This window comes from Myotis davidii, unplaced genomic scaffold (assembly GCF_000327345.1).
Source record: "Myotis davidii unplaced genomic scaffold, ASM32734v1 scaffold1413, whole genome shotgun sequence".
In the NCBI taxonomy this organism is placed as follows: Eukaryota; Metazoa; Chordata; class Mammalia; order Chiroptera; family Vespertilionidae; genus Myotis; species Myotis davidii.
Window position 1 is genome coordinate 425,366 of NW_006286970.1, and position 15,794 is coordinate 441,159.

The 15,794-nt window shown below is 44.9% G+C and overlaps 1 protein-coding gene and 1 pseudogene across 1 annotated transcript; one reads left to right on the forward strand and one right to left on the reverse strand.

Annotated features, from left to right (window-relative positions):
- Positions 1 to 2,065: 2,065 nt before the first annotated feature.
- On the reverse strand, positions 2,066 to 2,833 carry LOC102769588 (annotated as a pseudogene).
- A 970-nt stretch (positions 2,834 to 3,803) lies between these two features.
- Positions 3,804 to 4,184, forward strand: LOC107182286 (40S ribosomal protein S13-like). The gene has a single exon (XM_015560673.1). It carries the CDS (start codon positions 3,804 to 3,806, stop codon positions 4,182 to 4,184), a length of 381 nt encoding a protein of 126 aa, XP_015416159.1.
- The last annotated feature ends 11,610 nt before the right edge of the window (positions 4,185 to 15,794 follow it).

Consider the following 15,794-nt stretch of genomic DNA (forward strand, 5'->3'; position numbering starts at 1 on the left):
AACAGCTTTATTACTGAATTAAGCATTATGTCCCAGTGTGATATACATCACAGGCAATCCAATAAGAGATTAGATATATTACTGTATATAGCCAAGCAGATACAACCCATGTTCTCAAGATAAATTCATCTTCCAATGAGAGGACAGGATGGCACCATTTGTTACACATGGTTTATCCTAAATTCACCTGGTAGTTATGAGACCGTTATAATAACATTTTTTCCAAGAGCTTCCTTCCCTGCTTCAGTCAGTGGTCATGAGTTTCTTGTGACACTGGAAAGCTGTGGTGTGTGTGTCGGGGTGGAAGGGAGTACCTTTGTGACATAAGTACCGATGGAGAGTACCTGGTGACAAAGGGAAGATCTGGATGGGGGTATCTTGTGACAGAGACAGGTTGCAGAGAGGTCTAGCAGATGAGGAAGGTTGGTAAGGAGCAGATTATTGCATATCATTTTTTATTTATTTACTAGAGGCCTAGTGCACGAAACTCATGTGCGGGTATGGTCCCTAGGCCTAACCTGCAATCAGGGCCATTTTTCCCAACTGCCCACTCACCAGCCTCATCCCCCACTGCCACCCACCTCTGGGTCCCTGTTTGCCATCAGGCGATTAGAGTCTGCCAGCTGGGGAAAAGGACCTAGAGGTGATCAGTGCACCTCATAGTGTTCTGGTTGTTCTGCTGTTAGGGTCAATTTGCTTTTATTATATAGGCTAGAGACCCGGTGTGTGGGTGGCGGCCGGCCTGCCCTGATGGGGTCCCAGGATCAAGGTGGGGGTCCCCGCTGGGGGGCAGGGCTGGCCAGGGCGAAGGGCTGTGGGCATTTTCAGGCCAGCCACGCTACTGATTGGGGTGGGGGTCCCGCTGCAGGGCTGGCCAGGGTGAGGGACCGTGGGTGGTTTGCAGGCTGGCCACGCCCCTGATCGGGGTGGGGTCCCCACTGGGGGGCAGGGCCGTCCAGGCCGCAGTCATGCTGGTCTCTGGTTGTTCTGGTTGTTCCATGATTTCAGTCACGGGGCTTTTATTATATAGGATAAGATTATTTATTTATTATATTATTATTGTTTTAAATCTTTATTGTTGAAAGTATTACTTTTTCCCCTATTGACCTCTTCCAGCCTGCTTCTGCTCCCGCCCCCCGCACAGACAGGCCCTCACCACCCTATTGTCTGTGTCTACAGGTTATGCATATATGCATACAAGTTCATTGGTTGATCTCTTCCCTATGCAGTTCAACAGTCTGTTCCATGCTTCTGTGCCTCTGGGTCTGTTTTGTTTATCAGTTTATTTTGTTCATTAGATTCCACATATGAGTAAGATCATGTGATACTTATCTTTCTCTGACTGGCTTATTTCACTTAGCATAATACTCTCCAGTTCCACCCATACTGTTGCAGATGGTAAGAGTTCTTTCTTTTTTATACCTGCGTAGTATTCCACTGTGTAAATGTGCCATGGTTGTTTTTTATACACTTATCTGCTGATGGGCACTTAGGCTGTTTCCAAATCTTAGATATTGTAAATTATGTGCTATGAACATAGGGGTGCACATATTCTTTCTGAGGAGTGTTTTGGGTTTCTTAGGATATATTCCTAGAAGTAGGATTTTGGGTCAAATGGGAGTTTCATTTTTAATTTTTTGAGGAAACTCCATATTGTTCTCCATAGTGGCTGCACCAGTCTGCATTCCTACCAGTAGTGCACAAGAGTTCCCTTTTCTCCACATCCTTATCAACAAATCTTTTGTTGATTTGTTGATGATAGCCATTCTGATAGGTGTGAGGTGACATCTCATTGTCGTTTCCTAGACTTCCAAATGGGATCAGGGGCAAGAGCACCTTGGGCCGTTGGCTACCGCAACTTAATGTATGAGTCATAATATCTGATGTACCTCTCACCCTCCAGGCCCAAGGCCAGAGGAAGGAAGTCTGGGATACCTGCCCACCTGATTTTCCCACCTCTTCTCACCTCTACTTCCCATTCTTCTGGAGCCAGAAGGGCAGGCTGCTGCCTGCATGAGTCTTCCTCTTTCCTAACTCGCATGTCATAGCTATTTTATTTTATTTCTCAGCCTGGAAGTTGACTTTTAGTCATAAAACATAGGGGGGAGGGCAGAGGGAGTGCAGCAGGTGGTGTGGTGTGCTGCCACACCAGAGTCAGGGCTGGCTACACAAGCTGCTGCTGCTGCTTCTTGATGGCTGCCTTGCTGGCATGGCCCTTGGCCTTCTCTGTAGCTGCCAGTGCTGTCCCCTTGGCTTCCTTGGCTCAACAAGCGTTTTGGAAGGGACCTCACCCTGCAGCTTGGCCAAGATGTATTAAACACCCTTCACTGACTTGGTCACATTGCTTTTGAACTGGGCAGCTCTGGAGAGACTGAATAAGCTAGAGGAGGCCCAAGCTTCCTGGTGGATTTCGGCGCAGCTGCTGTTATAAAGTTTGCACAGTAAACACATGGTTCCTCCACCCCCGTCAGCCGGGCACGGTTATGTTCCAGGTGAAGGGGTCATGGTCTGGTTCTGTGGATCCACAATAGAACCCTTCAGGATGTACACCGAGTGAGCAACATTGGCAGGAAATAGTGGCTCGGCCCAGCGGGGCATCCTGTTGGTCTTGCTCAGGAGTCTCCGGGAGAGGAGCTCCTGGTCACCTCCCGGTGCAATACGTTTGCTATTGAGATTTGGGTACTGCTGCCCGAAGGCAGTGAACACTTGGTCCCAGGAACTCTGGAGCATGCTGTGGCCCAGGAAATACTTCACCATTGTCCTGGCCAGGCAGGGTCAGCACCTGAGCAGCATCAGGGGTGCAGAGCCCGGGGGTCACGCAGAGGCCATGCCGGGCTCGGCACATGCCCACCAGGCACCAGCTCAGTCACTGCCCCACTGCACCCAACCAACAGCCAACACCCTGAGGAGTTGTAAGGCCATAGCTATTTTCTCTACACGTTGAGAGTCTGTTATACTAAATAAGAACTACAGGGATTTGGAAAAATCTCTCTCACATAAAATCTGCCTTTAAGTCTATTGTTTTGCTGCAAAACCCCATTTTGCATGTCAGAAGCTGAGAAAATGCCTTATTATTTATTTTTCTAATAAATAACCAATGCTAGTCTAATTCCAGGAAATGGGGGCCTTGGGTTGACAAAAGGAAACCATCTACATGGAAAGACAAAAAAGTGGTGAAGGCCTGGGAGGGGCTGGTGCAGGGTGGAAGGGGTCAATGGGGAAAACAACAAAGGGGACATTTGTAATACTTTCAATAATAAAGATAAATTTTAAAAAGAAAGCACATTTATAATTTTTTAAAGAATATAAAATTCTTGTTAGAAGGGTATGAGGATTATTAAATCAACTAGAGGCCCAGTGCACAAAATTAATGCCTGGGGCGGGGGGTTCCCTCAGCCCAGCCTGCACCCTCTCCAATCTGGGATCCCTCTCACAATCTGGAACCACTGGCTCCTAACTTCTCACCTGCTTGCCTGCCTGATGCCTGCTCCCCTGCCAGCCTGATGGCTCTAACTGCTCTCCCCTTCTGACCCTCATCCCCTTAACTGCCTCTCTGATCTTCCCTCCTGGCCTGATCCCCCTAACTGCCTATCTGCTCTCCCTTCCTCTTGGCATCCTCCAGACCCCCGGCACAGGCTTCTGAGAGCTCTCAGCTGCGGCCCTGCTCGCGTCCTGATTGGTCATTACATGATGGCATCCCAGACAATTTGCATATTCCTCTATTATTATTATAGATGTTTTTCAGTGAATTGTTCTTAGAGGAATTAGCACTAGGCTTTTTTCACCGCCTGTCCAGGGCCATCATGGGTTGCATGCATGCTCCTGGGAAGGGCCTGTCCCAGTCGGCTTTGCCCTACCTCTTCAGAGTCTCCACCTGGCTGAAATTGATGTCAGATGACCTGAAGGAGCAGATCTACAAACTGGCCAAGAAAGGCCCGACTCCCTCACAAATCGGTGTGATCCTGAGTGACTCACAAGGTGTTACACAGGTAGGTTTTGTGACAGGCAATAAAATCTTGAGAATTCTTAGGTCCAAAGGACTTGCTTCTGATCTTCCTGCAGATCTCTACCATTTAACTAAGGAAGCTGTTGCTGTTCAAAAGCATCTTAAGAGAAACAGAAAGAATAAGGATGCTAAATTCTGTTTGATTCTGATCAAGAGCTGTATTTACCGGTTGGCTTGATATTATAAAACCAAACGAGTCCTCCCCCAAATCAGAAATAGGAGTCATCCACAGCCTCTGCCCTGGTTGCATAAAATGTCTATGTACTCAAGTAACAAAATCATTGTTTAATGAAAAAAAAAAAGAATTAACAAAAGGAGTGTTGACCTAAGTCCATTCTGTTTTCCTTGCTTTTAATCTGTCATCTTTTTGCTGTGTATGTGTGTATACGTGTGTCTGTGCATGTATGTATGTTGTTACTTTTAGTGCCTCACTTTTAAAAATGAGTGGGTAACTGCCCTGGCAGGTGTGGCTCAGTTGGTTGAGTTTGGATCCATGCACCAAAAGGTCACCAGTTCAATTCCCATTCCCAGTCAGGGCACATGCCCAGGTTGTAGGCTCGATCTTCAGTTCATAAGCAGGGGGCATGCAGGAGGCAACGGATCAATGTTTCTCTCTCACATCCATGTTTCTCTCTCCCTCTCTCTTCTTCTCTCACTAAAATAAATAAAAACATATATTTTTTAATGAGTGGGTAATCTAACTTCCCATGAGATTATGTGTAAACAAGGCCTTTAAGGAGGTAAAGGTTACATGAGGTATAAGGGTGGAGCCCTTATCCAATAGAATTGGTGGCCCTAAAAGAAGAGAGCTCAAGATGATTATGAGAACCAAGAGCTCCTGTTTCAACAGTTGACTTTGGGAGAGCTCTTGGATGACCCTCTCTCCCTTCTCTTTTTCCCTAAGATTTGTAGGACTGCCATTAATGCTTTTATCTGTGGATGTGTTCTCACTGGCACAAATTGTCAGCACCATGACTGATACCCTCGCCACACTGTCTTCTAGGAAGTGTGCTTTAGACTTACTTGAACTACTTCTGCCTTCCCCTCCTAGGGCTGCCACAGTTTTTTTAGTGTAGTATATCCCATGCAAACTCTGCCCTGGATACACTTGTGCTAAATATTTTTAATTTAAAAAGTTATAATTAAAATTTAAAAAGTATTCTTTGTTTATCTGAAATTCAGATCTAATTGGGTGTCCCATATTTTTATGGCAAACATACTATCTTTTCTACTATGCCCAGCTTTAATAACTGAGAGAACTTGGGCAAGTAAGCTTATTATTTCTTCCAAAACTGGGAAGAAGGCTTTTTATTAGAGCAGCCCCCACCTAAACTTAATCAGTGTGGTTTCATGCTCATTTTCTATAACCCAGTGTTCTTTCAGGTATGGCTTTCTGTACCCATGTTTTCAACTTCAGTACAGGAGCACAGTTAGATCCCAGTTTTCTGTTAACTGCTTAAGGAATCAACTAGCTTTGCCCTTGAGCTCTCTACTAACCACAAAAATGCATGCCTATAGGCACTTAGACAACCTGCCCCAGTCTTGGAAATACTGAATTTTTAAGGGAGTTCAAACTTTGATGCCCTCCACTTGAACAGCAATAACTTGGTTGGCTATGGAACAGCCACCTAACTGGGTATTGTTTCTTGTATTGCATCTCTTGAGAATAGTCTTAATTGTTGACAAGTGCCCTCAGTAATGTGAAAAATAATTTCCTCAGTAAATGCATCTTAGTGACAAGATTTACTCTTCATGATTTCTGACCTTGAGCATAGCTCCCAACTAACCTGAGTCGATCAGCCATGATCGGGTCTTCTTAAGAAGGAAAAAGCCATTGATTTCTAAAAATGGCTTTATCACCAAGGAAGAATCTGTGGAATACTTTCCAAGATATACCCTCTTCTAGTTCTGTTTGGGGGAAATTACCTCGATGCAATGCAGCCCCAAGTATTCTATGAAGGCAAGCTATCCCAGAGGTAAATACAGAAAGACCCACAAATAAATTAAATTCTCAAACCATACAGTTTATTATTATTTGTTAAATATATTTTTATTGATTTCAAAGAAGGGAGAAGGAGAGAGAGAAACATAAATGATGAGAGAAACATTGATTGGCTGCCTCCTGCATGCTCCCTACTAGAGATCAAGCCCACAACCTGGGCATGTGCCCCTGACTGGAATTGAAGCTGAGACCCTTCATTTCACAGGCCGATGCTCTATCCACTGAGTCAAACCAGCGAGGGCCATACAAGTTTATTATTAAATGACACACATCCCCTCCTGATTTTGTAAAGAGCCACCTTGTCCTTCATGTCTTTATTCTGTCCAAGAGGCTTATGGGATCCAGGATGGCTAAATGGTGGCTTGTTCACGCGTGATGAACCAGAGGATTCAGATGGTGCTGTGTCCACTCACCTCCACCTCTTGGCTCTAGTACAGGAAATCCCTCCCCCCACCCTACCCTCTCCTTTAGGTACTTCCTGTTTCTTCTGTTACTCCTGTCTATCCTCTTCAGGTAAAGTTGCTATATGGCTCACTAGCCTCCCTCCTTTCCTATCAACTCATTTAACAACTGGGAGAAGAAAAGCAAGTGGTAATGGACAAAAACAAAATGGAATACACATGGCTAAGACAATAACTTAGAGTTGGGAGACTATAAAAGAAGCAGAGCCTTATGCACATCTTGTGCCTCAGTTCTCAGAGCTGCTGTTAAGTTGTTAAACCTTTTGTTCAACTCAGCTCAGGAGCCATAAACATCCAGTAATAAAACTGCCACATGGACATATATATGGACTTTACTTTCTTCCTTGTGGTTTTTACCTACCTCATTTGCATATTAGAACTAACCAATTCCTGGTTAGTTGATTCTTTCTTCCAATTGGCCAGATCTATTATTGAAGCTTTCTATTGAGTTCTTCCATCTAGTCAATGTATTCTTCAGCTGAAAATTTTTAGTTTGGTTTCTTCTTATGTCTTTTATCTCATTGTTGAATTTCTCATTTTGTTCTTGGATTGTTTTCCTGATATCACTAAATTGTTTATCTGTGTTCTCTTGTAGGTCTCTGAGTAGCTTCAGAACAATTACTTTGAATTGGATGTGGGACAATAACTGAATCTCCATTTTGGGGGCGGCCAGTGGAGGTTTCCTCTATTATTCTATTTACTCCAATTGGTGGAGTATTGTTTCCTTGATTCTTGATGAATCTGTAGCCTTGCATAGGTGCGTATTTAAAGAAGCAGTGACTTTTTCCAGACTTTTATGGACTGACTTCAGTAAGGGGAGACTTTCACCCATAGCTAGGGACACACTGGAGTGTTCTTGCTGTAAATCCAGGTTTAGTGGTGCAAAAAGCCAAGTACAGAGGTGTGTGGTGACACTGAGTTCTAGGGGTGCATGGTGTCTATTCAGCTAGGTCTCTGGAGTCCAGAGCATAGGCAACTGTTTGGTACTTGGCAAGAGCTGGAGGGGAACCGGGCATCCATAGTAGATTCAGTGGCTGTTGGGATCCTCAGCCATTCTTCCAGGTGCCACCAGCTAGCAACCAAGGCAGGCAGAGACGGTGGCCAGAGCCAGTAGTGTGCACACACTCAGCTTCAGAGGTCAGTTGCAAGGGGCTGTGCAGTGCCAGGAGCTGGTTTCAGACACATACATAGTGATGGGAACCAGAGCAAGCTGCAAGGGCTGGAGCCAACTGCAGGTGCACTGGTAGCTATGAGGACCCTGATACGTACTGTGGCTGTTTGGTCTTGCCACGAGTCACAGCAGTGGATGCCAGTGACAGAGGTTGGGCTGACCACACACAGGTGCTAAGCTAAGGGGACTAGCTGCATATGAGCACAGTGATGCCGATCAGAGGCAGAAGACAGGGCCTGAATTGGGCCTGCATGTAGCTATAGACGCCCTGGTTGTCAGGTAGGCTCTCTCATTGCTGTGCAATCTTTCCTGATGCAAGTGCATGCAGATGTGGTGGGTGACAGGTGTCAGATAGGTAGCATGCAAGTGCACAGCTGGAGGTGCTGTCCCCAAGTGTGTGCATGGTTGAGAGGGTCAGCTGTGGGTATTTAGGTGGCATCTTTCACTCACACAGTCACAGGGGCCTGGGGTGGCTGCCAGTGGGTTTCTGGCTCCAGCAGGTGAGGGAGAGAGAGGAAAGGAACTCAGGCTGCTGGAAACATTAAATGTGAATACTAGAGGGGTGGGGGAGGATGAAGAAGCTGCTGTGCTGTCCGCCATTTTCTTCTTCAGTGGTGAAATTTGCTGGGTTTGCCTGCTTGGCAGGTCACTGTGAACTGCAGTTGTGTCCACTGTATGGCTGCGACTGCTACTCCCTGCTTTTCCCCCTGTATCACCATTTCTACACATCTCAGTTTTGCCCATCTGAATGGGATGACGTTGAGCGGGGCCTTCATATGGTTCCCCAGTATAGGCTGGGGAAGCTGGTTGCCGCCCCACTCTTCCTTTCCCGCAGGTGAGAACTCATTTTGGCTGGGAGTTCCCTCTTGGCACTGAGCAGTGCCAACTCTGGGGATAGGAAGATGCAGGCAAAATTACACTGTCTGCCTTCTCTCTGTGTGCTTATTCTCAGGTACGTGACCTTGACCAGGAATTGAACCTGAGACTCTTCTGTACATGGGCCGATGCTCTAACCACTGAACCACCAGCCAGGGCTGACTTTTCTTTTAAGTACAACCCGACAGAAATGATTCTCTCCAGGGATGATAATGTTGAACAGGGGTTCCTGCATTTCCCACCACCTCTGCTAGAAATCGCCAATGGGAACGGGACGGAAAGCCAATGAGCATGCCAAGAAGGCATTTCTCAAGGGATTTAGCATCTCCCATCATCCAGAAGCTGCTCCTCCACCCTGCAAGCTCAGAATCCATTTTGTTAGAAAGTTGAGAGCCACCCTGTCTGTCAGGAAATAGGTATTTATCAAACCTCAAAGACAGATACACTCTCAGAACACCATTTACATACACAAAAGGGACTGTAAGTGCCTTCCGGCCAGAGCACATAGTTTGAAGGTATGACACACAGGAAATGACATGCAGTCAGAGTGGTGTGATGAGCCTGTGATGAGAACAAGAAGCGTTATTGCATCGGAGGATCTGAGGTCTGAGTGTGCCCCCCGGTCTCCCCACACCAACTGAGTTCTTAGCCAGAGCACCGGTTCCCTGGACAGTGCTCCGATGGGCACGAGGACGCCTTCTCCAAGACAGCATCCTCCCCTCTCTCCTTGGGTGTGTTGGCTTCAGCAGTCACAGTCAAGTCCCGTCTCTTGCCATCTATTCTGAGTTGATTTCAGTCTACCTCTCTCAGGGAAATATTTGATTTCCAAATTCTTGGGAGAAGCCTCACGGAAACTAACACCACCCCTATTATTCAATGGCTTTTTTCTTTTCCACGGTTTTCCTTTCAGTTTCTGGGTCCATCTGAGCCTCTGCTGTGGCTCGTTATCAATGCCCGTTTGCTATGAACTGGGTTTGCTGGGAGGTGCATTTTCAGCATCACTCGGCCTTTGTCTTTTGCTCTGAGGCTGCCTTTGAGAGCTCTGTCAATGTCGCTGCCTCCCACCACAGCGTTAGAGCAATCTTTGCCATCACCACTTACTCCTTTGTGCACCATGTTCATTATTCCATGTTTATTGATTTCAAGTGGGGTAACATTTTTCAAGTTTGGATTCTGTTTTAGGTTTTGTTTGATACTGTTCTGCTGCCCCCTCCCTCACACACAGCTCATGCCGCTCTCCCTCTCCCCGCACCCAGTTCTCAGCTCCAGTGGCACCTGAGAACCACGGGGAGAGTGACAGCTCCAGGTACCCAGGCTGCACCCAGACCGATTCATTCACATTTTCTGGGGTGGGGCCCAGCACCGGTACTTCCCAAAGTTCTCATGACTCCAGCGTACAGCAAAGGCTGAGAAATGTGGTGGCTCCAAGGGATTTGCTCCGTCAGCTCTCACTCAAGCAGGGGTCTTTTGGTTAAAAAGTTGAAATAGCACAGCTGGCGTGGCTCAGTAATTGAGGGTCAACCTATGAACCAGGAGGTCACAGTTTGATTCCCCGTCTGGGCACATACCCAGGTTGCAGACTCAATCTCCAGTGTGGGGCATGCAGGAGGCAGCCCATCAATGATTCTCTCATCATTGATGCTTCTATCTCTCTCTCCCTCTTCCTTCCTCTCTGAACTCAATAAAAATATATATTTTTTAAAAAGTTGAAATATACTTAAATCTAGCATTGTCGAAGTTTAAGTTTACAACATGTTGACTTGAGACCATACTGCAATATGATTGCCACGTAGGGTTGGCTAGCACCTCTGCCCCGTCACAATATCATTTCCTTTGTGGTGGAAATAAGGGGTTCTTAACCTGGGCCTCCAGCGTAGACTGTGATAGGTTCGTGCAACTCTGAACTTGTTTCAGTTTATCTATTTTTTACAGGAGGATCACAGCTTTCACCTGATTCTTAAAGGGGTCTATGTATCAAAGAAAGGGAACTCTACACCTTATACCCTTCATTCCCGGATCTTACCCCAGGGGCTGTCAGCTTTTCCACCACGGAAGCCCCTTTCTTCTTTCCTTTAAGCACGGGGAGTAGCACATGCCAGGGCAGCCATAGCAGGCACTCCTCCACATCCCCCTCAACTCTGCAGAATTCGTTGTTGGTAGTTTGTTCATCTTGTGTTTGCTGCTGAAAGTCCCGGCATTCTGAAGCCCTCACTGCAGCATGTCCCTGGTTTATCTGATGGCCCAAACTTCCCTTCCCTGTCAAAAATGCTTTATTATTTTGACTCGGGTGGGTGTCTTTTTTTTTTCTTCATTTTAGAGTCCTTATTATTTATAAATTTATCTTTCTGGGTTTGGTCCTTTTCCTTGTTTCTGACATTTGTATTTTTTTGGGGGGGGGAGGGGGGATTTCTATAAGGGGAAATACCTTGAACTTTCTTACAGAAGAGAAAACTCCTTTGTGCTTTTTCTCTCGTTGTCTTCCCAGAAGTGGAGGGAGGAAGGGTCAGGGGTATTTATTGAGCCTTGGATGCACCAGGAGTTGGGCTTCAGTACTTCCTCAGGTGGAATTCCTGCAACACCCTCTCAGATAGCCAGTTCTATTTGCCAATGTGGAACTTCCCTTTTTAAACACTTTTATTTATTTATGTCGATAAATCATTTTCAGGGGAGGGTGAGCTCCATTCTTTCCCACCCTCCAACATACAGAGTCACATACGGACTTGTCACCTGCTCCCCTGTCAGGAGGAGAAGCTCTCATTCCACAGTCTGTTAAACTTACCGCCCACCTTTTTTTGAGAGAGAGAGAGGGAGGAGAGAAGAGACAGAGAGAGAAACATCAATTTGTTGTTCCACTTAAGCATTCATTGGTTACTCCTTGTATGTGCCCTGACTGGGGGGATCCAACCCGAAACCTTGGAGTATCAGAATGACACTCCAACCAAGCTGCCCTGCCAGGACAAACTTCACCCTTTTTCTTTTTCTTCTTTTTGTTAACCCTCACTTGAGGATATTTTTTCATTACTTTTGAGAGAGAGAGAGAGAGCATGGAAGGAAGGGAGGATGGGAGGGAGGTAGAGAGAGAAAAAAGAGAAAGAGAGAGCGAGAGAAACATTGATGTGAGAGAGACACATAAACTGGTTGCCTCCTGCACGTGCTCCACTGGGGGCTGGGTATGTGCCCTTGCCCAGGAATCGAATCCTTGACTCTGGTACCTAGTGGGTAGAGACCAGGGATGCTGCTAACCATCCTACAGTGCACAGGACAGCCCCACAACCAAGAATTACCTGGTCCAAAATGTCAATAGTGTAGAGGTTGATAAACCTTGCTTTAAATGATAATGAAATAATAGATGTGAAAACACTCTACAAATCCAAACTGCTATTTCTATTGTCTTACATATAGATTTCCTGGAATGCTAGCCAATAGGAGGCTCTCAGCTCACATGTGTTAGATAGACCAGTGCATATCAAAAATGCTTCAGCAACCGTTAGGCTAAAGTGAAATGTCAGTCACAAAAGACTTCACTTAGTCCTGGCAGGTGTGCACAGTGGTTAGGGCATCAGCCGGTGCACCAAAAGGCCTCGGGTTCAATTCCTGGTCAAGGGCACGGACCTGAGTTGCAGGCATAATCCCCTATGATCTCCTACCCTGGTTGGGTAGGAGTTGATGTCTCTCTCTCACATTGATGTTTCTCTCTCTCTCTCCCTCCCTCCCTCTCTTCCACTCTCTCTAAAAATTAATGGAAAAAATGTCCTTGGGTAAGGATTAAAAAAAAGCTTCACTTATATGAGGCATCCACAGTAGTCAAACTCATAAAAAGAAAAGTAGACTGTGGTTACCAGGACAGAGTGGGATGGAGGAGGAGATGTAGGTATTGTTCAACGAGTATAAAGTTTTAGTTATGCAAGGGGAAAAGTCGTAGAGCTCTGTTCAACAATGTATGTTTAGTTAGTATTATACACTTGTACATTTAAATATGGTTAAAATGGCAAATTTTATGTTATGTGCTTTTAACCACAATAAAATAAATGCTTTAGCAAGGTTTTAATGCCAGTGATTAGAATTTGAACTCTACCAGGTTTCAGATTTCAGTGGTAGGGACTAGAAAAGGATTCTGTGTCAAATTTTCCTGCGGCAGTGTGTGCACCTGAGTAAAAGCTACTCTTCCATTCTAGCTAATTTTGCAGAAAGGCAAGACTATGTCAAACCTGGAAGGCTAGGGGCAGGGGTGACGGCAGGGAAGAGGGGTGAAGAGTCTGTAATAGGACCTAATGCTAGAGACATTGAGTTAGAGCTTGGAAATCAGCTGATGTGTTGAATGAACTCTTGTTTTCATGTGAAATAATCTATTCTAGAAAATAACTAAGAATTTAAAGAACATTCCTAAATATCAATGTTATTAGAATTGGGTGCCTTTAACAGGGGTCTGAATATACCTGTTGATTTTGGCCACAAAGGTTCTAAACTCATGTTTGTTTTACTTTAGATCTATTTATCTAATTTTGATAAGGCTAGCCCAAATTGGTGTTATCATGCCGTGCTTCAAAATGCAAATATTTTACTAGCCTCTTTTAAAAGCACAAATATTGTCTTTAGCTTAGGTTTCTGAGGGTAGAAACTGATTATAGGAATGAATCTCATGAAGTTAGGATAATCTTAGCCTTTGTTTAATTTGTCCTTCACTTGACCAGTGGGGTGGGCCTAGAGAAGGGCTTGTAAGTTTTTGTTTTCTGAAGTCCTCTCCGTCAGCGAAGGTAGGAACGCTTTCTGGAATCCGCTTATCGCACTGGGCCAGCAGGGACCAGGTCCGGTGCCCGAGAGCTGCGTGACTTTAGGCCAGGCACTTTCCATTTTGCTTTCTTCTGGAAAATGACAGCATGGGTGGGACAAGATGACCTTTCAGCCTCTTTCCAGTTCTGTTTGTGGACTATTCTCTTATATAGCCATTTACTTTTCCAGAGAAAAATAGAATTTAAAGTTGATATTCAATCAAAGTACATGAAATGCATTAAAATGAAACTATATAATGTTGATGTGAGTTTGCCTAGGACATTGGGGAATTTTTTACTTTTAAGACACCCCTAATTCTGAAATGAATAATTTAAGTGATGGTTCATGACCCCAACTGAATCTTACAGCCTTCAGGTTCTCTCCTGGCTGCCCTCCAAAGGATCTGCAATAGCACCCATACTCCAGCCCTTGCTTGCTTTTCTTCTATCTAATCTAACCCGTACTTGCCCCATTTTCCCCCCAGAAACTCTACTGAGTGATATTGGTTGCTAATGGCTTAATAAGACACTGTTGTCTTTCTTGAATAACCCAAACAATTGCCTTCTTATGAGACCTGTTTAATGTCATTGTGGAAACCTTGGCTGGTGGTGGGGTTGAGACCTTGAGAGAGGACTTTTCCAGTGCCTCTCAAATGCCCTGTTGAGCACTCTTTATGTCTTCAAAGACATGTTTTCCCCTTCAAGTTGTTCCAGTCTAATGGAAAATAAAATGCTGTCATTCCATAAATATTCTCCCTACTTCTCATCTACAAGATTTCAACCAGGAAAGATATGTGAAGCTACTCTGCATACGGCCACTAAGTGGCAGCACCACACCTTGCCACAGTGCAGTCAGGCAAAATGCAGGGCTGAATTTCCAAGTCATCAGCATGCAGGTGAATTCAAAAGGTGTGCAGGGACAATGACAGCTAGCATTGGCTCTGGCCACGTGGCTCAGGTGGTCATTCTGATGCACCAAGGTTGTGGGTTCGATCTCTAGTCAGAGGGCATGGGTGGAACAACAAACTTCTTTCCCTCTTTCTCTCTTACCCCTTCTAAAAAGTAATCAATCAATAATTTTTTTAATAATAGCATTTATATTGGTATTATCTGTATTTTACAGACAATGAAACTGAAAGAGAAGGATAGAGCAACTTGGCCAAGGTTACACAACTAGGAACCAGCAGAACCAGGAACCAAACCCACGCAAGGATCTCTTTAAAGCCCATGTCATGCTACTAAATAGGATGTCATTTACCAGAAAATCTAGAAAATAAAGGGAAAGTTGTAAAATTCTGCCAAGCCCAAAACAGTCATCTTGATGTAGCAAAAACATATGGTTAGCTGAGGCATCGGTAATTAGAGCTAAGCTCTTCTGTCAACGGTCAGATGGTAAATATTTTAGGGTTTGGTGGCCAGATGGTTTCTGTTGCAACTAGCAACTCTGCCGTTGCAATGTGAGAGCAGCCACAGATAACTCGTAAACAGATGAGTGTGACTGCATTCCAATAACACTATATTTATGAACACTGAATTTGAATTTCACGTAAGTTTTACATGTCACAAAATATTTTTCTACTTTGGATTTCCCCCCCAGACATTTGAAAATGCAAAACTATTCTTAGCTACAGGTTGTACAAAAACATGTGGTGGCTGGATTGGTTACTCCACACCTCTTTCCCCACTCCCCACCATAGTATTGCTGACCCCTGGTATAGAGGGAGGAAGAGTAACTGGACTTTTCCAATGATGAGTGCTTCGCCTTAGCTAGGTGACAAAAATACAGTGACCAGTAGACAGAATGAGCTAATGATGAATGAAGCAAGCAAACAAGCCACTGCAAGGGTATGAGGTTCTATTAGGGTAAGTGGAAGGGCTCCTAACCCAGACTTGGGAGGGAAAGGAAGGGACTCTAGGAGAGCAGTGTCACATGGGGACCTGATGGATCTGGATGGGAGGAACTCATCAAGAAAAGGTGTGGGGGCAGAACATTCCAGGTAGAAGGCCTGTGAAATCAGAAGAGTTAGGTTCCATTCCTGATGCTACCATTAACTCATTATTGGCTCTCAGGCAAGTCAGCCTACATAAGGACTTCAATTTCATGTACAAAATATATATAATGTCAATTCTTACCTCACAGGCTATCAGTGATAGAACAGAGAAAAGAGTAAGATAACGTATCAGTTATAGTTCATTTTCAGTGTTCCCCATTTGTAAACTGAATGATTTGGTCTGAATGATATGCAAGATTCCTTCCAGCTATGAAGGTCTATGAATTTTTATTTTTTAGGTAAAGAGAAACACTACCATTGAGCAATTCTGGGTGCTGTACTTGTCAACGGTGACCTGCTTCATGACAACTGAGACTGCCCAGAGTGGAAGAAATATATTATCCCTTGTATTCAAAGATGACATCAGTGATTATTTCTGGGGGAAGGGGGCTGCAAGACAGACACACACTGTATCCTCACTTCACAGGGAAGAGTTCCCTGAATTGGCAGCTGTCCTC